Here is a 26,341-nt window from a genome sequence, read left to right on the forward strand (position 1 = left end):
CCCACCCCTTTCCATTATTCATCACCTCTCTCTCTCTACTTACAAAGTTTAGGAGCAGTTTGGAGATTAGTTTCTGTTGTTTGTGGCTGAGTTGCTGACTTGGGTGTTCTCACCTCGGGGTTCCGTGTGGGGAAAGGGAAGGATGGTGCGGTGGACGGCAGGAAAGAAAAAGCAAAAATACGATTCTTCGGGGTGGGTACCGCTGCGGGTTGGGAGGACACAACAGCATTGTCAACTTGCAGTGTAACTTGAACCTCAGTTTCAGATGGAGCCCTAGAGACAGGTGAAGTGTATGCCTCAGATGCTACCCACACGGCTGAGGCAGCAGTTGGATCCAGAGAAATAATGGGGTCCTGGCCTAACCCCCCAGGGTCAAGGTGAGTAGGAGAGTCATACTCAAATATCTTGTCCACGAACACCCACTTGAGGCCGGCAATGCAGAGGCAGAGGCTGACTAGACAAGCCAGAATGGGGACAATGCAGATTTTCTCTGAGTTGAGGCAACCTCTCAGGCGCTCGGCTTCCAGGCACACACAGCAGGGGGCTGCCAGGCCCACGAGTCCGGGGCTTCTCCCATCTTCAGTCTGGGTCTCTGGCATGTCTTCTGCTGCCGGAAGCCCGTCAAGAGATGGGTCTGCACTCAGCTGAGTGGAGGGGCTGGAGGACCTCTCAGCAGCTCCCTCGGACATGTCTGGGGAATAAATCTCCATCGGCTCACCTCCAGAAGGCCTGGCCTCTCTCACGGTCCATTACCATGCAGAGCCCCCCCCAACCAAATGATGCAGCATCTTACAGGGGGAAATCGATAAGTCTTCCAAGTCCAAGGCCATTATCAAAAGCAAGAGGAGTTCAGGAGGCAGGAAGGAGGAAAAAAAGCCTCTAGCAACTACCAAATACAAGTATATTGTAATTCGTGACGGCTGTTTCTGGGCCACTTTTGCAGTTCTTTCAAATGCTTCTCCAAACCATCCCGGCTGGTCAAGAGGACTGGGGCCAAAACCGAAACCGAGCCGAGGGTTGGTCAATTAGGTAAACCAGTAGCCCAAACTGAAAGGCATGTTTCTCACCTCGAGCATCTGAAGCTGCTGTCTGCTTAGATGGAGAAAGCAACTGTCATGCAGGAGAAGTAAAAGCAAAAGCAGGACCAGCGGCGGCGGCGGCGGCGGCGGCGGGAACAGAGGCAGCAGGGCCAGTAGCAACAGCATCCTGTTGTGTTAACGCGACGGCTGGAAGAGGCTGAATCATTATAGAGCAGCAGGTGCCTGCCCTGCGAGCATCACTGCAAACAGGGTCATGGCAGAGGGATCCGAAGGGAAGAGTGCGGCCCCGGAGGGGCGGTGACTCCCCTCCCCGCCCTGCCTCCACCCCCACCTCCCAACCACTCCTCTTTGTCCTTCTGGAGCGCTCATTCACTTTCTTCCTCTGCGGCTCGCTCGGCCCTGCTTCATAGTCTCTTTCTCTTCCTTTCCCCTCCTCATCCAAAGACGTTCTCTCTCCCTCTCTCCCTCTCTCTCTCTCTCTCTTTCTCCTCCCTCCTCCCTCTGTCCGTACTCCAGAGCTGCTGGATGCTCTGAGTGAAATCAGTACACCCAGCAACGCAGGACTGCCAGTGACTTCCTATTTTATCCAATTAGAAGGAATAAAGGCCATCAAATCAAAGAGAAGCAGGCAGGCACCAGTTTAAGCTCAGTCCCCATGGCCCCCACCCTGCTTCTTCCCTTTCTCTTTTTCTCTCCACAAGAAGCGGCCCCCGTTTTCCACCCCCACCTTGCTCGCTTCCAGTCTTGCCGGCTCTCTTTCCTTCACCCACTGTTGGGTCAGAAAAAGCCAGCGATCGATGCTAGCAATCTAACAAAGCTGGGATGGGGCGGGGGATGTAGGTGGGACCTTATGGGTTGGACCTGAGGCTTGGCAAAGTCTGATATCTGATTCCTCCCTAGAGAGGTAAGCTTTTCAACAGCAATTTCTTCTTGCCTGCCGCTGAGAGATAGCATTCCTTCCCCTGCCCTCTAATAAGTTTTGCTCACCAGGAGGACTGGTATTACCTGATCTTCAACCAACAGTTAGAACATTTTTTTCCGAACCATGGACAGCTCTGCCTTCAGCCCTGTTCCCGACGATCCTGTAGGACTTTGCAATACCCAGGGTGAAGCGATGTTGGAGGAGGGGTGCTAGGCAAGGGGAGATGTGTTCATGTAGCCCCACTCTGGTCCCACTTAAATTTCCATTTCCTCTTCCCACCCGCAGCAGTCCGAGACTAATGTCAAGCTAATAAGAAACACTGGTAAATAGCGCTCTTCATTTTGAAATTAGCCTTCATGGTGACTCCACACTGCAGAGGTTTGAATTCCCTGGGCGCTGTAATATATACCACATGTCCTCAGCTAGAACCACACTGCAAGTATGAAGAAGAGTTTTCCACTGAAGTGAAGGAGAAATAAAGAATTTCTCCAGACAAACAAAATTGAGGGAATTTATAGCCAGTAGCAAGAGATAGTAAAACAGATTCTTTAAAGAGAAGGAAAGTGATATAGGTCAGAAACTCAGATGCACATGAAGAAAAGAAAAGCACCAAAACAAAACAAAACAAAAAAAGTGAGGGCAAAAAAAAAAATTTGTTCTTATTTTTGATTGATCTAACAGATAAAAGTTCGCTCAAAATGATAATAGCAACAATATATTTGATTATGTATGATTATGTGTAAAAACCTACTCATGTATGCTTACATATAAGTGAAATAAATAAAGGCAATGATCCAAGAAATGGGGGGAAAAAAAAGCATGCCTTTTGGGTTAGGTTTCAGTAGCTTTACCTTACAGATAGTTTCAACGCAGCGTTTTTTTCCCCCTTATAAAATAGCAGCCCTTAAAGGGCTGGAAGAAATGCAGTGTTCAATAGGGAGTACAGGATTCCCCGAACCTCCCATTCTTGCATGTCAGTTCACACTATATGCATCTGAACCTTTAATCCCTGCTTTACTGTGACTGCACACTCAAATGGTTTCCAAGGAACCATTCTGCTCACCTATGTCAACAGGACTCTTAAAAACTCTCTCTAAATCTATACTACACACACAACCAGCATATGAGTCCCAGAAGCAATAAATTTAGAGCTCAAGTCCTGAGAAATTCTGCTTTAAGCACATTATATTTGGTATAGCACAATCTTCCCTGCTCTTAAATAGTTTTACGCTTTAAGTGGGCATGCAATAAGAATATTACCATTTCTTTCAAAATGAAATTGGCCCATAATTATAAATGATTTAAAGGACATTAAATCTCAAAATGTGTCTGCAGTAACAACAACTACAAAAGCCTGAAACAATTTGCCTAATTGTAATTATGACTGTGACAAGCTTATGGGCAAAATGACTTATCCTCTCCATAACCTGCACTTATATACCAATAACCAATATTTTAAAATAATACTTAAAATAAGATCTTGTGCCGGCTTTCTAGCTTTAACTATTTTATTTTTTAAATTAATTTATTTATGTTACAGAGGGGAGGGGGGGAGAGCATGAGCGGGGGGAGGGGCAGAGGGAGAGACTCCCAAGTAAGCTCTACACTCAGCGGGGCTGCATCTCAGGACCCTGAGATCGTGACCTGAGCTGAAACCAAGAGTCAGATGCTCAACTGGCTGTGCCAATCTGGCACCCCATTAACTATTTGATTTTAAAGTAGTGAGAGTTCTCTTAAAGATTCTAACAATGGACATGAAATTTCCTATCACAGGAAATCTGTTTCTTAGCATTTATAGTATTCATACTGAGAGGTATTAACATTTCAATAATCAATATTCATGTAAATATTCAAAACCCATATAAGCAAAGTAAATGTTTATGCTAAATTAGGGTACTTTATAATTCCTTTACAGATCACCCAGTTAAAATACATGGGCCCATCGCTTCTCGGCCTTTTGGCTAAGATCAAGTGTAAAATACATGGGCCTTACCTCCTCACTTCTGTCCCAAACCAACATTACATTCAAGTATAATACATTGGCATTTCATTCAGAGCCAATCGTCTAGGTTTCAAAAATCAAAATGGGGTTCAGGCAGCCCAAGTCGGGCAGGTAAGAGAAGATACCCAAAACAGTAACCCAGAGTTTAAAAAGTGGTCCTCAGCTTGTACCAACAACTACTCACCTCACCTAATCCCCACTCAGAGCAAACATATTCTGTAGAAAAAGAAATTATCGGGCTCTGCTCTAGTTGTCATCTTAAAGACACGCAGCACTTAGAAAGGTAAGCAACGTATCCTACAAAGACTAGGACAAAACAGCAGAGACAAAATCCTGTGGGCTGCCACAACGGTTCTTTCCCTGGGCTACACACATTGGACTGTGGGGTGTGTACTGTCCTCCCTGGAGAGGTATTCCAAGAGCCCCGTGGCACCCTGAAGCTAAGATCGGCTTGCAGAAAGCCAGCATCCTGTAAAGTGGTTTCCCACCAAATCAGAAGGTGAATGTAACTGAAGAAAGGGGGTACAGGAGGTAAAGAAAGAAAAAAAAAACAGTTCTTCATTCATTCCCCCCCTTGGGACTAGGAGCGGAAGGTTGTCTTTATCCCTTAATCACATCCCCTCTAGCAGTAAAGAAGTGAGGAAGGGTGGTGTGAATCGGTGAGGGATCAGAATTTCCTTTGGCTGAAACATGCCTATTTGGAGGAAGAATCGCAAGGATATACCACTTTAACCCTTCAGGCTCCACCCCAATAAAGCCCAGGAGCACCCATATTTCTGTGTCCCCTTAAAAAATAAACATGAGCCAGAATTTTGCTACCTTTTAAAAATCACATTACCATCTCGTTCATCATAACAAAAGCTACATCACACCTTTGTGCCAGGCATTCTGCTAGGTTGTTAATATATATTATTTTCTTATCTTCACTAATCCTGTACAGTACATATAATCTTAAAAAAAAAAAAAAAAGAAACAGACTCAGGCAGCTTAGGTAACTTAGCCACGATCACAAAGCTATTAAGTGATACGGCTGAGATCTGAACAAAAGTCTGATTCAAGGGCGCCTGGGTGGCTCAGTCAGTTAAGCGTCTGCCTTCGGCTCACGTCATGGTCCCAGGGTCCTGGGATTGAGCCCCACATCGGGCTCCTTGCTCAGCGGGGAGCCTGCTTCTCCTTCTCCCTCTGCCTGCCTGTCTACTTGAGCTTTCTCTCTCTGTCAAATAAATAAATAAAATCTTAAAAAAAAAAAGTCTGATTCATGCTATTTCTGCTGAAAAATACTGCTTTTCTTTTTAATCACAATAATGCATCTGATTATATGTTGCTTACCTACCACTTCATTGGGAGAATAAGGGAACCAAAAAGTATAATAATGAAAAAGGCTTAGTTCCTTAATGTAGTCTGTAAACAAACTTAAAGGCGCCTCCTTTCCAAAATAAGAGCTTTCTAAAATTTTGCCTAGTGATATCCAGAAGTTATAAGGATCAAGTATAGGCTATTTAAATGTGACCTACTTATAATGGAAATTGAATGAGCTCCTCCAGTCTCAGTTCCAGCATTTTCTCTGGAAAGCTCTCTTGGTTATGTACTTCCGTGAAACAAACTGCCCCAAAATAGCTTGAAACAACAACGGTTGTCGTCTATCTCCCGAGTCTGCAGGCTGACGGGGTTCAGCTGAGTGGTTCTTCTGTTTCATTTGATGTCAACTGGGGCTGCGGTCAGCTGGGGCACAATGGGGCTGAACCATGAAGATGGCACTCACGTGACCAGCAGCTGATGCCGGATGTCAGCTGGAAGCTCAGTGGGGGCTGGGGGGGCACACCAACCCACAGCCTCTCCCTGTGGCTTGGGCTTCTCACAGCATGGGGGCTGGGTTCTGAGCAGAAGCATCCCAAGAAGGAGGAAGCACAAGCTGCCAGTCCTCCTGCAGACTGAATCTGGAGGCTACATGGGTTATTTCCATTGCCTCCTACTGGTGAAGCAGGACGGGGATGGGGGGGAGGGGATTAAGTCTCGATGGGACAGTGACAAAGAATTTGCCGCCATAATTCATCCACTGCAGAAGGTAAGGAAGCAAATGTTAGTAAGTCGACCTGGGACAAGAGGAGATGCGGTAATACAGAATGGGATTTGGCAGAAGAAAATCAAAATACACGTGTATTTCTGATATACTTTCATAATATTCCAGCTTCCTTCTAAGCCAGCTTCAATGAAGAAAAAAGAAATCCTATCATATCATCAAATATACTGAAATTCCTCTGCTACTTCAATTCAAGCCAGGCTATTGGGTTCAGCATTTATTTTATTTATTTTATTATCAGAAGTATTTAGCACAGCTCTAGCAGATGAAAGAGGGTGGTAAATACCAGTTTGCTTTTGACTGTATTACCCAAATTTCTCTTCTCTTTTACATTGTTTTCCCCTATATTTTGGCTCTTTTGCTCTGAAAATGTTCATCTCTGAAAAATCTTACCGTTGCTCCTAAATTTTATGGCCAAAAATACAGAATTTACTTTGTGGTGTCTAGTACCACAATGACCAGGATAATTTCTTTTTTTTTTTTTTTTAAGACTTATTTATTTATTTGAGAGAAAGAGAGAGCATGCATGAGCAAAGCTGGGGGAGGGGCAGAGGGAGAGAATCCCAAGCATACTCCCTGCTGAGCACAGAGCCTGGACTTGGGGCTGCATCCCATGACCCAGGAGATCATGACCTGAGCCAAAACCAACCAAATGCCCAACCAACTGAGCCACCCAGGCGCCCCTGGGATAAGATGACTATGGATAAAATGTAATGATTTATGTATTTGCTAATGAATTATGAAATCACAGTTTTCACAAGAAAGCTTCATGTTCTAAAGGTAACCTTAAAAACTTACTGCTTCCTATGGAGAGGACAGAGTACTCAAATGCATCTATTAGCCTCTTCCTACTCATTTGAAAGTCATTCCCTAGGTGGCCACAACTCCTCCCTGGAGTCCTTCTATGCTTCCAAGTCATGGACCCAGCATTTTCTTAACTGTACCCCTACTGGGGCACATCTTCACAGTCTGTGCTATTATTTATTTATTTATTTATTTAATTTTTTTTTTTTTAAAGATTTTATTTAGTTATTCATAAGAGACAGAGAGAGAGAGAGGCAGAGGGAGAAGCAGGCTCCCCGCTGAGCAGGGAGCCCGATGCAAGACTCGACCCCAGGACCCTGGGATCATGACCTGAGCCGAAGGCAGACGCTTACCCATCTGAGCCACCCAGGTGCCCTGTGCTATTATTTAATCATGCCATGTGTATAGGACTGAAGAATACAATTTCTTTGAAGGCCAGGTCTATCACTATCTGGCTGTCCCAAGCCTAGAGCTGCGTTATCCATTCAGTACATACATTTTGTTTGGTTTTATTTTTAATTGAAATTGAATTATATAGATTATGGCCCCTCTAATAAATGGGCAAACTTTTTTTGTATCCATCTAATTATTCAAAATACCCTCTGTACTCTCGTTCATTTTTTCAAATCTTTTAGTGTTTAGTTCAGTCACATCCTTATCAAATTTTTCTGACTGTTCCTAAATATGCCTTTTGAGAATTTATCTTATTCTACTGAAACTGTTACCATAAATATGCTTCATGTTTAGCCACCACAGATCCTTTCAGTGCATGGAAAGTTGGGAATAAACCAAAATTTAACTGTTGTTCCTGTAATTCTTCTCTCTTCAACCAAACAGAAAAATTCTCTGAGGGCCAACCAAATCCATGTACTATTTGATGTTCTTCTACATTATTCATAATGCTAAATGGGGGGATATGAAACTCATCCTACCTTACTGGGCAGGTGTTTTCTCCCCACTCTGAAGGTGAGTGAAGACTCTGGATTATACTATTCTTTCCCAGTGAAAATTTTCTCAGAGAAAACAATCTGACTTAATTTCAAGAATTATTTTATGAGATGCTGTATCAAACATTTGGCATTGACTGTGGGTCTGTGTTTTCATTTTGTAACAAGATGATCAATTCACTCTGGCACATTTTGTTCTTTATGAGTTGAGATCCTCTGTTGCTCAAGATACAGTATATGACCTCAAAGATGAGGCTTTGAGAATTTATATATAGAAAGATATCTTTATTAAATGGGATAGTTATAATAAGCTTTCTTTACTTTGAGAGAACCTATTAGTTTCTCACTCCCCATTAAGTGAAATCATTAGTTATATGCAAAAAGAGTTTATTTTATTTTTGATTTTATAAGTCACCTTCTTTTAAAATTACACTGGACATGTTCTGGAAGCAGCTGGAGATGGTTGCACAACATTGTGATAAGTATCAGTGACTTGTTCACATTAGAATGATTTTAGATTATGCGAATTCTAACTCAGTAACAACAAAAAAAATGACTTTTGGACACTCATCATGGTTTCAGCTTCTCCAACATTTAATTTCAAAAGGAAAATATGTTCTACCTGACCAGTTTTACTAGTGGACTGCACTAAAATAATGAGACTTTGGTACATTTAGGTTGCCCTTTCATCTACAAAAATCTCGGTAGGTCACGTGGCATTAAATCTCTGACAGTTATTAATTAACTACGAACTCTGAATTGATGTTGATGATGCAACACTGCATCCCAAGGAACTCAGAAGCATGAATAAAGATATACTAAATTGATATGTCATTGAGGGTTTCCATTCAAAAGACATTTTATGAGAAAATGAGCAAAAGCTTATAACTCTATCTCATTTTATATACTTAAAATATTATTTCTCATTGTTAACTCCATCCCATTCCCCTATTTAGAATATACTAGAAATATGAGCAAAGGATGAGGGAGAAAGTGGCAGTTATTCTGAATTATCTGTATTTTCTACGCAGTGTGCTTTGTTATGAAATGTGTGATAAACTCACTGCCTGAATGTCAATTCCATAAGGGCAAGCACTTGTGTCTGTTTCCATCACTACATCCCTTCTGCCCAGAACATGCCTGGCACACAGATGTGTGTTGTTGAATCAATGCATCGATACTGGAAACTCTACTAAAGAGAGATGAATTAACTACAGGAAAACATGTGAAAGGCATGGGTACTCCAGATAAGAGTTGTACTTGTGTGAATAAACACAAATAATGTTAAAGTACTGTGTGTGTATATGTGTAATAGAAAAAAAAAATTATCCTTATAGTGACTACTCTGATATATGGATGGATAGTCAATCATAATGTTTACTAGAGCAATATATGTTGGATTAGTTACCTTGAACAAATCCCTTTGCTTGTTTGAAGTTAAGATCACATCATAGAGCACCACGGCTAAGAGAGAATTTTTGTTTGTTTTACCCTCAAGTCTTATGGCAAAACAAGGGATAATCAGCGCTTTTATGAGCATGTAGATAATGTTATTTAAGGGAAATAATAAAGGCTATACTTTGTTGCAGTAAGAGAAATTAAACATTAGGGAGAAATATCTCTGATAATCAATGCCTGTTTAATACAAAGTCAGTAAGGTTTCAAACATGGAAGTAATTAAACTTGATTTACACTTAGGCACTAGCTATTTGTTTCAGTTTCTTGTCAGCTGACTCTATAAACTAATCCCCAAATCAATCCAGAAATGCAGTGTATAGCACAACACATCACTTTTACAAATGCTCTGGAATTTGTTACTTTGACTTTTCAATCTTCTGCTTCAGTCAGAACCTGTTGAGCATGAGATGGTCCACATAGGAAGGCAGTTATGAATTACTTAGAAGACAGTACCATCCACTCAAGAGCCTCTGAAACATCATATAAAGCCTTCTATAAAATAAACCCTCACAACTCACCTGGAATCAAGGAAGCTTCAGGAAGGGAATTATCTGAAGTGTCCTACTTTTAAATATAGTCCAAATTTGTAAATCTGAGAAGAGTTCATCCAGAGGAAACATCTTACAATATACATTTTCCTTAGGGTCTACTTAAGTCTTGCTCCTTGCTGCTGATCAAAATGAAAATATAAAGTTGCACCAAAGGGAAAAAAGAGAGGAATAAAACTATAAGCAGTTGCCAGAGCTGATTTGGCATTCTGAGGGAGTCACCGAACTGGCAATGCTGTTATAAGGTCATAAGCCTTATAATGCTCATAGAAGCAGAAGTATCCTATTTAAAATCAAATGCCAGCCTCCTATTTTTCTGCTGCTTCTCAGTCCAAGGGGTGGACACTTTTTCTGCATTGTTACAATTTTTATTACTTTAAAAATATGAATTTAACAGTCATAAGATAAAAGTGTCTTATCATTCGGTCTCCAATTCAAAAGTCTTCTATCCTAAATCACACAATATGTTGCTAGGTTCAGATCTCTTTAAGAATGCCTTGTTTCTTTTTTTTTTTTTTTTTTCATTTCAGAAATTACATGGAGTGAAAGGATTTAGGCTTAATGCAAAGATGAACTGTAATCTCAAGAAAAATTAGATCTAAATTTTTCACTTACTGAATGTTGGAGCTGAAGCAGGACTTGCCCATGAACTTTATTTTGTCCAAGAAGAAAAAAGGTCCCAGGAGGTAAAAATAATCTTCCTGGAGTCACACCAAAATTAATTTCAGAGTCAAGACTACAATTCAGGTCTAATGCTCCTCTCCTTTCCACTCATTTCTACAAAGGAAAGCTCTTTAGGGACATACTGCCAATGTTAATACAAAGGAACAGTAGAAGGGAGGGTTTAGATGTTCTGTCACTACTGCCATGGATTATCCCTATAGAAATATCTCACTTTGAACTTGCATTGTGACTGCTTCTACTTGAAAGTTAACCCTGTTTAATGCTCCCATGACCACTTTTGGTCACAACTCTCCTGAATATTCAGGCTCTCTTTCTGGAAGATATCCACAGATCAATATTCATATTTGGACTCATTTATTCAACCTGATTTCATCACACTAAGGGGACACACAGAATGTGTTCTGTGGAGCCCAGTAGCTTTCACAGAGGATAGGTCGGAGATAAGAAATCAGTTTAACAATGGCAACATGACAATGAGCTTTATGCTCACACAGAAAGATAAAGAATAGAGACTCTAGTAGATGGAAGGGAGCTTATATTAAGGGAGAGGAAAGAAGACTGTCATGTCAAAATAGGGATCCACCTAATATTATTGCAGTGGTTCAAAAACATGTGATACCAAGATGGCCAATAGCTGAGAACTGGTGAGGCAAGGTTATGGCCTCTTTTAATTTGGAGAGTCAGAAGACTGGCACAGGGAAGGAGTGACTGTCAGGAACAGGAGAAAGAAGGCTGTTGCTAATGGAGTTAAATTCTGAAATATGATGCCTAGAAAATCCCAGGTCCAAATGTGATGACTCATTCCAGAGAAACCTATATTCTGTTTGTTGGCATAATCCGTCACTTACATATTCTTTTAAAGATTGTAATAAAACACATGTATCAGGCACAGTGGGATATGTGGGAGTAAAATGCACTCATATATGCAACTTACCTGAAAGGGCATCAAAAATAAGAGTGGATGGATAAATAAAAATGATGCTCAAAGCAAATACAGCAAATGTTACCTGTAAAATCTAGACAATGGGTATAAGTTGTTTACAAAGCATTCACTTTTTCTGTATACTTGAACATTCCATAATAAAGCGCTGGAAAAAAAAATTGAAGATTTTTTTCATGGCTATTTCTCGCCAGCACGTATGACAGAGAACCCACCTTAATATGCTATAGTAAGTTTTTATTATAAAACCTCCAGGGCGCCTGGGTGGCTCAGTCTTTAAGCGTCTGCCGTCGGCTCAGGTCATGATCCCAGGGTCCTGGGATCGAGCCCCGCATCCGGCTTCCTGCTCCGTGGGAAGCCTGCTTCTCCCTCTCCCACTCCCCCTGCTTGTGTTCCCTCTCTCGCTCTCTCTCTGTCGAAAAATAAATAAAATCTTAAAAAACAAAAAAGAAAAAACAACTCCATAGCCTATGCCAAACAAACAAAATAACCAATTCCACATTCATCAACCTGCACTTCGTTATTTCCCTTCCCCTATGCACGTACCCTCTGCACCCACCTCCCCTTACCACTCTTACTGTAAGGAATTGATTTTTAAAATGAATTTCAAAATTATATCAAAAATACAAGATTTGTATCATTTTAACTATTATCTAATGGCAATGAAGTATCTTTATATAAACAAACCATTAGTTGCTGCAGAAAATCTAAGAGCTTTTCCTGACCCCTCCCTCATACCATTTATTTGCCGAGAAGGGATTTTTCTCAATGCCCTCCTTCAGTCACTGGGGGATTGGAACATCTATGAATAATGTGAAGAGGGAAATTGTAAAGTTCACTTTACTGACGATCAGAAAGGTTAGACAGTAAGCATCATTTTGTTGGAAAAACAGAAATAGAATCCTTTAATGGTTGATGACACTTGCATCCTGAACATATCTTTTTCAATGGCCAAATGGTCAGGGGACACTAAGGCCAAACGGCTCTGATGTGGAGGGTGAGCTTCTCCACTGCTGTATTTCCCACCCAGTTACGCATACAGATATTTTATAAAACTGTTAAATATTTATGATGCAGTACAAAGCCCCTCTAAAAGCATCTGTATTTAACTAAATCATGTCAGTGACAGCAAGAGGCATGCAGAGTAATTTCACCTAGCAGGAAAGTACTTCTTTTACATATCACTGCCGTGCAGAGAGTTTCAACCATATGCTGTTTCTACCCGCATATACCTCCCATAAGAAGGAAAAGGCTTTTAAAGAGCCTTCTCAAATGAAACATAAATTTTCTGAAGTGTTTCTCAAAAATTCTTCCCTGAGGCTTTGCTACGACCTGTCACTAGAGGTGAGACAAATAACCCATCCTTAGGTTGAGTCCCCTTCACCCCAGTTTAGATACCTGGATTTCACCCAATCTTTACTTCTGTCAGGTCCTTCCAAAGGTTTACTGACTATATCAAAGGCATCCAAAAAATTAAATACAAAAGGATATCCAAAAGGTATCTATGTACACCTAGATCCCCCCTATTCTTCCCTTTCACCCACAAAAGGATGCCAAGGAAAAAGTTTTTGATGAGTATATCTAAAATTAAATTACTGGTAATCATTCAGAAACTTAAAACCAAAGAATCTATTGAGATAAATACCACTATTTAAACAGTTTTCCAAGGTCTCTAAGCTTTTGGTGATGCAAATGAACAGAGAGAAGTCGCTGAAATTAAAAAAAAAAAAAAAAGTGCAATGAGAAGGTAAGACATTTTTAGGCATCTCCAGGCTCAGAGCTTGCTGTACTCCTGGAGACAGGAGGTTTAAAATAAACTATGTCAAAGGAAAAAGATGGGTTGAATGGGTACAAAAATAATTATTTTAGTGAACTGTATGCTGTCAAAAACCCAGAGCTAAATGCTTGAATTGCCCAACTCAAAATGAAATGATATTACTGTAATTCAGCCAACATACAGCAACTGATTAGGAAATTTTTGCTGTTCAGCATTTAAACTAACTTCATTTCACAGTCTGGAAGGTAAAAATGGAAAGCCTCAAGATGACCTGCCTTTCAAAAGCAGGAGATTTCAGATTTTGAGGTCGCTGTATTATATATGATCAAAAATAGCTACCATTTCTAAAGACCAAAGATGTACATTAATTTATCTTGCTATCTAACTGCCCATCCATCCAAAAAATGTTCTCTAAGTGGTTGGTTATGTCCCAGGCATTGTGCTGGAGCTTATAGGGAAAAGACATTCCAGCTACAGTCTCTCTTTTCTCTGAAGTAGAAAGTGGGGTTATCTGCCAAGAGTGAAGGCATGATTCAAATTTTGAAATGATAAGGTCCAAGTCTCCTCGGAAAAAATAGAAGAGAAAGCTGACTCTGAAAAACAGAGGCAGGACAAGCATTGTCCTTCCTTATTTATCATCCTCACTATCAGGATCCTTATTTCTCCTCTTGAGAATTATATTTTGAAAGTGCACCCATGGAAGAAGATTTAAATAAAAAGGTCATCAATATCAGAAGAAATAAACTTTTCTGCTGAGTCGTATTGTTCTTGGACCCAAACAAGCCTGAAGTAGGAGGAGGGAGGAAGAAGAGAAGAGGACAAGAACACGATAATGACAGATTTACTCCTCAGATCAGGGCACTTTTCCCAAAAATAGAATTTAATCTGCAACTTTAGGTGGTCCACTTGATCATGCTGTGTGGTTGAACTCGGGCCATAATGAAACCAAGCCACTTACATGATACTACTAGTAGGTACATGAATCAAAAAGCTTGAACATACTAAACAGTGTGATGCCCCTCTGTGGCGTGTTTCTTCTCCTAGGAACATGATCACTGAGGGAGGAAGACATGCCATAAACCCAGAGTGTTAGCAGGAAATTTTAATTTTTTTTTTTTTTTTTTAAAGATTTTATTTATTTATTTGAGAGAGCGAGAATGAGAGAGAGAGAGAGCACGAGAGGGAAGAGGGTCAGAGGGAGAAGCAGACCCCCTGCTGAGCAGGGAGCCCGATGTGGGACTCGATCCCGGGACTCCAGGATCATGACCTGAGCCGAAGGCAGTCGCTTAACCAACTGAGCCACCCAGGCGCCCGGAAATTTTAATTTTTTTAAAAGAAATTAGTATTTGAAAACATTGTGCAATTACAGCAAGTTAAAAATTATTCATATTGAAGTGAAAAGGGAAGGCTTGGTCTTCAGTTGATGCCTCTTCTGCTATAGGCTTCACAGCTATTTTTTTAAATGTGTGCCTTTTGTCAGTTTTTCCAGATACATTCTAGGTTCATCTTATCCTTCCTGCCTTTGGTAACTTCGCTCGTTCACTCATTCATTCAGTCATTATTTCGTAAGTGCCTACTACATGCCAGGCCCTACCTAAGACTACGAGAATAAGAGAAAGATTGCAATCGTTCTTGCTTCCATGGTGTTACATTCTAAGGGAGAACCTAGTTTTCCTAGTCCCGGTCTGGCACAAATGCAAATACTTCAGAAGTGAGAGTCCATGTCTTCTCGTGGATTCTATTTGTGTGGTAGATATATTCTGGAAACACTGTTTTTTGTTTTTTTGTTTTTAAAGATTTTATTTATTTATTTGTCAGAGAGAGAGCACAAGCAGGGAGAGCAGCAGGCAGAGGGAGAAGCAGGCTTCTGGCCGAGCAGGGAGCCCGATGTGGGACTCGATCCCAGGACCCTGGGATTATGACCTGAGCGGAAGGCAGACATTTAACCGATTGAGCCACCCAGGCGTCTCTGGAAACACTGTTTCTTGTATGTGCATGTCTAAGTATCTGAGATTTTTCTTCACTCAGTATCCAGTTATGAAAATATTTCTTTCTGATAGTGTTTTGTTTTGACTAATGATAGAAGAATGCAGAGATCTGATTCCAGAAAGCACTATGCCTAAGCAGGAAGACTTTGAAAGTATTGGACAATTAGAAGCAGAAAAACATAATCCATCTATTTCTATCCTCAGTATTCATCAAAACAAAACACCCATCAAAACAGACAGGCTATAGTAGTTATTTGATGATGGGTTGATTTTTTTAGATGTTATTGGCTTGATTGTTTTTGGTGAGTGGGTTAAAATACATAAATTGAATAAAATACTAATATATTTTATTATTATCTTCTTGGTGAATTGAAGACTTCTTAATTTACCGGTGATGACGATGCACAGTTTTAAAAGAGGGTTAGCCAAATTTTCTGAATCATTAAGGAAATGTTTTCATTTCACAGAAATCCTGACATTTCAAAGTAGAAAAAAAATTGTATTCAAAATCAAAGAGAAAAAATTATACTACATACAGATACGGATCTGATGATTTAATTTAAAATTGGCTGGTTGTAGAAACTAGTTTAATCAATAAAGAAGTTCAACATGATTCAAAGAAATAAGTATTAAACATTTTGACTAACATTAGTTCTGATAACTACCTAGGCTCTGTAAAATCCTTGACACGGCAAAAGCTAAACATGACCAAAGTAAGTGTCACTATTAGTTATAAGTCATCATATTCATAAGTACACGAGCCATTCAGATTTAAACCGATCATTATTAAAGAAACCGACAATAAAATGAAGAGGATTAACATCCTTTCTCCACTTAGAAACATGATTTTTCCTTCTTTCAATTAATTCTGATGAAAATATACAAGGCTCTAGAGTGCCCTGCTTCTCATTCAACATCTAAATCAACTTGAATTTTTTCATCCATACAAAATAATTTTAATGCTGAACAGTCATTCTGTGAATGTCCAATGATGGTGTGTCCAATAAAGCGAAGAATACATACTGGGGTGGAACTTTCTTACTTTACATTAATATTGAAGGCGTATCTTAAAGAACATGGCTAAAGAAGTTTCACTTTTAAAAATTGGTTTCTCTTGTTTAAATACTAATATCTCTTTTGCTCAAAGTAAAACATTAATTTTTAATAACAAATTTATGAACACTTTGAAGTTAGAAGTATGATATATATTACTTACTTTGCTATTAACTCATTATCATAGCATTTTTCCTCCTTTATTCTAAATCCAGTAACTTGTTATACCATCAAGCTGGAGCATTATGTATTATCTTTAACCAGTATCTCACTATTGTTTTTAAGAACAAGTGTGCACACACCCAAAAAGTAAATGGATTGTGTGCAGAGTAAAAGAGGTTTTAAAAATAAGTAAATTAGATCTAATTATGGGCAATAGAATTTCAAAAGGTCCTAGGTGAACATTAGCACTTTCCATGTTGAATTTAAGAGTTTGCAGTTTAGTCAGCAAAGATATTATTTTTATATATCATGTTTATGTCTACTATAAATATCATAAGCATTCCATTAGCATTAACCCAGTGATTAATGCATGTATGATGGAGTCAGGTTCTAATCAGTGATAATAACTGCCTACAACTATTTCCCCAACCGTTCATCTCCCCACTCTTTTACCCTGACTAACAAAGACATGCCTACCAAAGTCTAAGGGTTCATGTAGTTACAGGAAACCAGATGCATTATTTATAAGGATGCAGAGGCTAGAAAGTTCGGCTATGTCGCTTACCCTAGCAGTAGTAGGCTCTAAGCTATTGGCAACAGGAACCTTGCCAGTGCATTAGAAGATGAGATAGAGGGATCTCTGCCAAATAAAATAGCTAAGTAATAACAAATGTTAAAGAAGAGCCTTGGGGGTTGGAGGGAGTCCTGAGCCCAGGACTGAAGCACAATTCAGATCACCAAGCTTTTGCAGTCAATACAGAAAGAAGAGCTGTAATCCCAATTAATTCTTTGTGTCTTATCTTTCTTGAGTGCTGGCTTTTTAATTACAGTTATACATTCTTTTTTTTTTTTAATGTTACTACAGTATCTGTGTACAAATGAGAAAATTACAGCTGGTATAAAATAGGTATGGTGCACAGTATCAGACTGCAAGCTCAGGGATTATTCATCGCGTGCTCATGTTGTCCACCCTGTTTAGAAATCCAGATCACTGTTTGAGTGATCCAGGACAAATTGGTATTTTCTCCCTTTGATTTCAAAGAAAAAAGAAACCCAACCACGAAAAAGCCACAATTTCTTACTCTTCACGTGTTCCAAACTGATACATTGCTACAGAGAGACACCTGTCATGGCTTTAAGTCAATTTTGAGATAGTGCCATTCAAGTTTCATTTTCTGTTTAATCATCATCAGTCATTTGGAATTTGCACTACATCGCAACAAAGGGCTGCATGCTTTAAATGTTAGCAGCAGCAGGAGATGAGAATGCCATCTTGCCTGGGGAACAAAACAACCCTAAAAACTGACAAAATAAGTCAATCTAAACACAAAAAAGAAAACTTACTGTAAAGATTGTTAAATCAAATAACCTTCTATATCAATCTGGAATTTAAGCAAAAAGCTATGATTTTTATTCTGCATCTCAAAACTGATCTGAAAATTGCCATCAGAATGAAGTATGTGGTAGTTGAGGCTACATATTACATATTATGTTTGTTTCTTATAACCCGAGTTTCAGATATTTAATGCACACACCTTTTATCGACCATAATGCACTGATCATTCTCTCTCCATCCCAAAGTGTGTGTGTACTAGAGGTTCATGGTATTCCTTCTAAATTATCCAAGTACCAAATGAATATAATTTGTTACCTAAAACTTTCTGGTTTTAATGTTATCATAGTAAATGCGTGTGTGTGTGTGTGTGTGTGTGTATACATATACATATATATATATATATATATATATATATATATATATATATATTTCTGTACTTTGTTCAGGAACCTTGATTCCTAGAACTGATTTGGTCCAAGTAGTCATGTTAGAGAAAAAGACTATTTTCAAAAGTAGCTGCAATGATCACTTACCCTTTAGAGTAAAAGGTCACAAGAGAGGGGGCGCCTGGGTGATGCAGTTGGCTAAGCATCCAACTCTTGGTTTTGGCTCAGGTCGTGATCTCAGGGTCGTGAGATTGAGCCCTGCGTGGGACTCCGCATTCAATGTGGAGTCTGCTTAGGACTATCTCTCCTTCTGCCCCTCTCTTTCCCCACTCTCTCTTTCTCTCTCAAAGTAAATAAATAAATATTAAAAAAAAAAATAGAGGTCACAAGAGGAGCCCTCTGAGGGTTTTTCTTTCACTCTCTACAATCAGTGAGTGAAAAGAGCATAGGACACAGAATCAGAGAGGCTAACCCTGCTTCTGCTGCCACCTGTAATATAACCTTGACACAAGGACTTGTCTGAGCCTCTTAGTTTACTCATTTATATAATGGGACTAATACATATTTATTCTCAGATGAAAGTACCTGACAAGTGATAGGTGCTCACTAAATGATATTATTACTGCTTTATTATTATTATTACTACTACTACTAATAAAAGAAAACTCAACCTTATTAAAACTCTGGTGGCATTCTCTTACTCCCAAACAAGTATCTCTTCAGCACCACAGAGAGGAACAGCGACCAGCCAGTTAATATATACATTTTCAGATAATCTGTAATAATCCCATCTAAAGTGAAACAGATTGTTGTAAATCACCGTGTAAATGAGTATTCATCTAAAAATGAAGAAACTTTCCAGATATAGAAACCAGAAAAAAATCTGAAATAGAAGCAAAGTGTGAAATACTTCTCAAAATGGTAAAAATTCTCTAATATTTAAGTCAATGTTATTTTTTTAAACTTTGATTTTAAAATACTTCAATATCTGTTTCATGATTTAAGTTTTAGATGGCTTTCCAAAAAATTACATATATGTACAGCTTTAAAAATTATAATAATCTAACTAAAAAAAAAAATCACCTCGCTGTTTATGTTTATATCCATTTAATTAATACTTCCTGGGAAACAGTGTAGTGATATGCTATGGGAATGGACACTCAAATAACCCCAAATTCCTTCCTTCCAGACCTTACATTCTGGCTTGGGAACTGATGTATACATCGTGCCAATAACAAGTGGCAAGCTTGTTGTTGAAGCAAGAGCTATGAGACAACCAGAAGAATACCCCTGGGGGTTGGAAGATAATCTAACATCTTGTTACATCAATAAAATAATGAAGAGTTTGCTTTCTTCCTTGATTAGACAAGGAATTTTTTTTTTTTTTTTTTTTTTTTTTACAATTTCAGAGCATCATTTAAATAAAATATACCTAGGTCTGCACTTCTCCTACAAAAGGAGGGAGTTATGACATTTTGAAAATTATTGAGACTATCATCGCTGGTCCTATTCTTCATGAAAACCCTCTCCACTAGAAGCTTCTGTTAGACTTACTCCTCAGTGCACATTGTACACAAAAGGTCACAGCCAATGTTCTAGAAACTTTAGAAGAACAAGTAGGAAGTTTTACTAAAATACTTGTTTCTCTTTGTATACAAGTAGTGGTGTCAGGTTTCATTTTTTCACTAAGCTGAACAGTTTTAAACCTCAGTCCCCTTCACCTGCACTGTAAAAATGTTTTTAAAGGTTCCAATAAATCCCTTATGTGCCCCCTGAGTCACCTATATCCTTCCTAAAGCTTATCTTGCTTTCACACCCAGTCTCATTTGCACATTCACAGCAATTCTGCTGCCCCCATAATCTATTCATTCTAAAACATACCCCAGAACTCTTTGTATGGTTTATTTTTTTTGCAGATAACATGAGGATCAAGCCTGAACAAGATGCATTTCTGCTTTGGAGTATTAGGGTTGTGAAAATAAGAAGCTGCCATGAGGATAGCAGAGAAAAAAAAGTCCAGCTGGATCAACTAAAGGGAAATGTACAAAATTTGTAAAAAATCCATTATGGCCACTTAAATAAATTTCTCTTCATATTTCCTCACATCACATCTTATAAAAATATCCTGTCCGACAAGGTGCGTTCTGCCTGGAACAGTTCATCATCAGTGGACCATGTTAGATTTTACAACCGTTTTTAAGTAAATGTAGCAACTTCCTTCTTACAGCTTTGTAGACTAAGAATTAAAATAACAATGATCTGTTCTCCAAATTATACTATTTGTGAATGGCATGGATTTTTTTTTTTTTTTTAAAGATTTTATTTATTTATTTGACAGAGAGAGACACAGCGAGAGAGGGAACACAAGCAGGGGGAGTGGGAGAGGGAGAAGTAGGCTTCCCGCGGAGCAGGGAGCCCGATGCGGGGCTCGATCCCAGGACCCTGGGATCATGACCTGAGCCGAAGGCAGACGCTTAACGACTGAGCCACCCAGGCGCCCCAATGGCATGGATTTTTATAGGTTAATTAAATAGCTAGATCTCTAAATTAAAATGCAGAACATTTATATAAAACATTATAAAATAACATTTAATATATTTCCTCTTGCGGATTTTTTTTTTTAAAGATTTTTTAAATTTATTTGACAAAGAAAGAGACAGCAAGAGAGGGAACACACGCAGGGGGAGTGGGAGAGGGAGAAGCAGGCTTCCCAAGGAGCAGGGAGCCTGACGCAGGGCTTGACCCCAGGACCCCAGGATCATGACCCAAGCCCAAGGCAGATGCATAAAGACTGAGCCACCCAGGCACCCCGGATTCTTTTTCTGAACATATCTTAATTCTCACATGAGGAATGTGTAGGTGAAAACTCAATCAAATGACATAGAAGCTTCTTGTCAATTAATCACTCCTTTCAATAAATGAATTTTAAGAAATCAAGAGATGAATCATCATAAAGGAATATGTTGTTTTTCAATATTTAGCCATTTTAATTGATTTACTTTATTATTTTAATTTACTATATGCATCACTCAGTTATAATTAGATGTATGTTTTCAAATATACTACTTCTTCCAACTTTGGGTCAATTCTATGGATTTTAGAAAATAAAAACAAAAAACCCACAAATTTTGCCTAATGAAAATAAAATTGTTCAAGGAACTTCAACCTTTATATATACATTTCCAGGTAACCTAATCAAAAATATCTCTTTGAATATCTTTTAAGCCCATGTATCATGGGTAAGTTTCTGAAAATCAACAGTAATTCAATTTACCATACTGTGATTATCCTCATCTAAAATTTCCAGTTAAGTTTCTAAATCCTTTAAAAATTCCCTAAACTCCTTTCAAAACCCTACTTAGTGCAAAGTACTTTCTGATTCCTCTTAATATTACTTGGCCTTTTATGTTTAACAGTAAATCGCATATTTTCATTTTTCTTAAATAGGATAAATTTCAGAATTCTGATTTCCTGGTAAAATTATTGAGCTTTAAATATGAAGCAGAAACAATTGGCTACTTAAAAAAAAAGAGACCACAGTAAAAAAAAGTCATTATCCAAATAATATTTCCTTTTAAATCACATGCCACAAAATGGGTAAGTGTATTCTATCTTAAGCAATATTATTTAAAAAAACAACTTGATTTAAGTCTGCCTCCCCCGCCGTATTCTACTTTGTATCATGAGCATGTGTCATTATACACAATAGCCCAATTAACCATAATTAACCTTTCTACTTTACTGCAAACTACTTCAGCCCAAGGACTATTCTTGTTCAGCTCCCCCAACCCTCCACCCCTTCAGGAAATACACATCACAGTTCCTAGCATCATGCTGGAGCACTGTGGGGGATAGATTATTAACTATTCACTTATTTTAATCAAAGAGTGAGAAAGTTCTCAGTGATCTAAGACTCAAATAGCAAAACTTTTAATTTTACACTTGTTCTCTGACCTTGTCACTTGGCCTATCCCGATCTGTTTTGTTACTACTCTGACTATTGGAATGAAGAGGTTAATAGCCCCAAATTCCTTTTAAAAATTAAAAGACTGATGATATTTTTTATCACAGCAAATAAAAGTCCTGCAATATTTAACAAAACCTGTCTCTGTCTCTCCTCTGTCTCTCTTTTTCCCTCCCACCCTCTCTCAATTTCTCTCTCCTTATCACATTTTTTTTAAAGATTTTATTTATTTGACAGAGAGAGACACAGCTAGAGGGAACACAAGCAGGGAGAGTGGAAGAGAGCGAAGCAGGCTTCCCGCTGAGCAGGGAGCCCGATGTGGGGCTCGATCCCAGGACCCTGGAATCATGACCTGAGCCGAAGGCAGAAGCTTAACGACTGAGCCACCCCGGCGCCCCTCCTTATCACATTTTTTAAAAAAGATTTTACTTATTTATTTGAGAGAGAGAGATGGAGATAGGGACAGAGATAGCAAGAGAGAGTACAAGCTGAGCAGGGAGCCTGACGCGGGGCTCTATCCCAGGACCCTAGCTAGGATCATGACCTGAGCCGAAGGCAGATGCTTAACTAACTGAGCCACCCAGGCACCCTTCTCCTTGTCATATTTTTTAAAAAGCCTGATATTCACTGAAGAAGAGACTCTGGAATATCTGAGCAATGAACAAAATGATAGCTCATATATAATGAACAAAGTCAACCTATACACCAAATCTCTAAATAAGAGACAGTTATGGACTTGAATGGAGATGAGCATATCTTTAGACTATAACCCACATTGGCCCATATAATTGGTTTTTTAAGATTTTGCTGACTTCTAGTAGACTGAGAGATAAAATGAAAAGTGCCATTCCAGTAGTTCTTTGATGATTCGTTGAACTCTGAATACACAGCACCTTTATTAAAAAAAAAAAAAAAAACGAATTAAGTCATCAAGCACCTTGTATGCTAGATGCTTATAATAAGAGTAGGACAGAAAAAGTGGGATCTGCCTACAGATGAACTAGTGGAGACATATTTCCTCTAGGTTTCAGTGGTGATATCTACGAGGCTGGTAAAGCCTCAAAAGGGTGATTTCACGCTTCAACAAGACCTGCGGACTTTTCTGTACAATATGAAATGGAATGGGCTAAGCATGCTTCTTTTCCTTCTCTTACTGTTAAAAGGAAGGAAGGAAGGAAGGAAGGAAGGAAGGAAGGGAGATACAGTTTCTCTGGTGAAAGAAACTAGTAATTTTTCAAAATCTACTTAAGCATAGATTTTTTAATAAAAGAATCTGGATCAAGCAGACTTTGATTTTTAACTCCAAAGTCAGAACATTTTACAGGTTTCAAAACTGCTTCCCATGCATTCTAACTTGAAAACTTTATCTCATTTTTTTTTACTCTTTTCTACTTTCTTCAGAAAAGCATTGTTTCTGGATTAAAAAAAAAAGACGGTATTTTTAAGAATGATTATATAGTCAACTCATAGGTTCTAATAAAGAGTCTTTCAAGGTATTTCAATTGTCTTCGGTTTTCCAACTCATTTTCTTTAAAAATTTCTGCTTTAATTTTGTCTGCCCAGTTAAACAATGTTCAATAATATTTATTTTTAATTTTCCTTTAAAATTCTCTGGGAGATATCTATTTCCTGATTCTTCTCAAGCTGTCTGCTCATCAGCCATAGAGGACCGTGTTGGTTTTGCCTGTCTGGCCCGCTATGCCCTTCTTTAGGTACAAAACCTTCTTCTCTGTAATGAACCTATACCCTGCAGTTCCCAAGGGGCTGAGCCCATCTGCCTCACTGACCCAAACACACACAGCAGTGGATATCTGACCCCGCCCCTGCCCAGCGGAAGTCATTAATCACCCCAGATACAGTAATGATTTTTGGGGAAGGCATATGACACAGATAGAGCCAATCAGATTCTTTCTTAAATTCTGCTGTGTGAATAAGGAGTAGACTTTTTCTTCTTTTTAGATTATGGGCTGAGGGGTTCAGGCTTAGAGGTACCAGCAGTTATCTCCTTGTCGGGCAGAGAAAGCCCACTAAGTATGAAGCTAACATCTGTAGAGAAACAAAGCATAAAGACTGAGAAACCATTCCCTTATGAAACTGAGGCTCTGGATCAAATTGGGCTGGTTATGGAAGCCGACATACTCTCTTTATAATTAAGCCCTTTGGAGTTAAATTTCTATAGCCTGTAATTGATAAACTCTTAAATCACAATCCCTGTTTTATATTTTGCTGCTGCTTTATCATGTTGCTCCTTGTCCCTTCCTCTATCTAATTCTTCCCTCTGCCCCAGGGAGAGAGCTGTTTCCTAGAGCACCCCGGGTCTAATTTAAAGGCTTCTATTCCCATCATCCAATTTAAAGGCTTCTATTCCCATCTTTCTATTTCTCAGATCCCTAGGTAACTTGAAAAAAAAAATAAAGAAATAAAGAAAATAAAGAAAACCACCAAGTTCAGCATAATTTATCAAAATCTTGCTAGCTCTGTTCTTCTAGATGCTTTCTTGATACATACCTATCTCCATTCCTTTGCCTCCACTCACCATTTAAAAAATTAAAACCCTTTTCTAACTAATCCATTTCACTGCTCTGTCCCAAATGATTAAAAACACTTACTATAGCTTTTACCACTCTGAAAACAGGAAAAATAAAGACGTCCTCCCCTCTTCCAGCTGACATACAAAAAGACTGACGAATTTTTTTTTAATGTTAAAGAGAATATTTCAGTAAAAATTCCCCCAAGGAATAAAATACAGAGAAATAATTGCTCCAGATCTGATCATTTTCCACTAATGAATTACTCTATCATACAAATAATTTTCAGGATTTAAGATATCATGCACTAAATTAAACAGCAGTTAGTCTGGAATAAGGCAGTGCATCTATCCCAAACATAAACTACCACCGAGGGAGGTCTGTATGCCTGTTTGATGAAGATCAGACTCCCATTAGCACAATGACTCAAGAGTATTTGAATCTCTGTAAAATAGTGTATTTGGAAATACACCACATCATTCTCAAAATAACAAAGCCAACAGCAAGGTCACTGCAATAATTCTAGACCAACACTTCTGCCTCCTTTTTTACTATTAAACCCTTGAATTGTGTTGCCATTAACTAAGGGCTCATCTGTCCATTTCATTACCTTATAGTGTGTGGAAAGTGTATTACTTCAATAAAAGCAGGCTTTGGGATAACTGGGACTAATGTGATTTTATTCCTGGAGTCTTTATAAAAACTGCATCTTGATGCTTTTCTTTTCTTCTTTTTTTTTTTTTTTTTTTTAAAGAAGGCCTTCCCTCAAACTAGCTGAACGGATCCCCTAAGATTTTGTAAATAAAAGACCATGATATTTGCTATCAGAAGATTCAGGTTTAAGTTTCTGCTCTACTACCTACTTAATTTTTGGAATTTGGACATGTCAGAATGTCTGAGCCTCAACCCCTCGGCCGACAAATGGGATAAAATCTAGGTCACAGAGTTCCTGTGTGAATAAATGACTCAATATATAAAAATATGCCTTATAAAATATACAGCGTGATACAAATACCAGTTATGTATATATACATCTACACATATATGATTTATGTCATGGTTCAAAAGAATAATTTTGTAAAGGTTAATTTCAACTGAATATAAAAGGTTAACTATAATTTCATTATGAGCTTGACCAAAAGTTTCAAGATTATCTTGTCCGGTGGTGGAATGCAGTTAGAGACAGGGAATGACTTTAGAAAGGTCAAAGGCAGAACTGAAGAACTGTATTACAGTTGCAGGTGGTACTTTAAGAAAAAAAGTAAGATATAGTCACTCACAAAATGAATGAATGACCATGAAGGCAGTAATTTGCCTGAGCACAGAAATGGCTGTGATATACACCTCGGTGCTCCAAGTCACTTCTTGTCCTAAAAATCTGTAAGTGTCTAGGCAATTAGAAAGATGGAAGTAATACCAGTTGGGCAATTTCCTTTTTAAATTATTTTCTTATTGCTATCTCATGCATGGGAATCTGTTTGTCATTCTCCACAACAGATAGAGCCACCACACCCTCGAAAATGCCGTGTTTAGAGAAACCTGGAAACACAATTTGCATTCAATTGGAAGTAGCTCTCCAACGGGGACGAGGACAGACTTCATATTTTGCCACCAATAAAGATTGGAAATTGAAATGCCATTTTTCCAGCTGAGAATCATTTAGCAAAGGTCCAGGCAGTTTCCTCTACCATTAAAGGAGGTAGGTCAGTTGCAGCTGAGGGT

General features: G+C 38.7%; 1 protein-coding gene across 8 annotated transcripts in view; it reads right to left on the reverse strand.

Moving 5' to 3' along the window:
* Positions 1 to 26,341, reverse strand: part of NRG1 (neuregulin 1) — a 1,100,990-nt gene that overhangs the window by 119,620 nt on the left and 955,029 nt on the right. For 4 of the 8 annotated variants that reach the window (XM_032413445.1, XM_032413443.1, XM_032413448.1 and 1 more), the window contains exon 1: positions 44 to 2,491. The exons of 3 other annotated variants lie outside the window; for them this stretch is intronic. In XM_032413445.1, the coding sequence (XP_032269336.1) occupies positions 44 to 710 (667 nt within the window). In that variant the 5' untranslated portion in view covers positions 711 to 2,491. Of the gene's footprint in view, positions 1 to 43; positions 2,493 to 26,341 lie in introns of those variants that run through there. One more of the 8 variants, XM_032413444.1, reaches the window with a different exon arrangement.

Source organism: Phoca vitulina, unplaced genomic scaffold, assembly GCF_004348235.1.
Source record: "Phoca vitulina isolate PV1807 unplaced genomic scaffold, GSC_HSeal_1.0 scaffold15, whole genome shotgun sequence".
Taxonomy (NCBI): domain Eukaryota; kingdom Metazoa; phylum Chordata; class Mammalia; order Carnivora; family Phocidae; genus Phoca; species Phoca vitulina.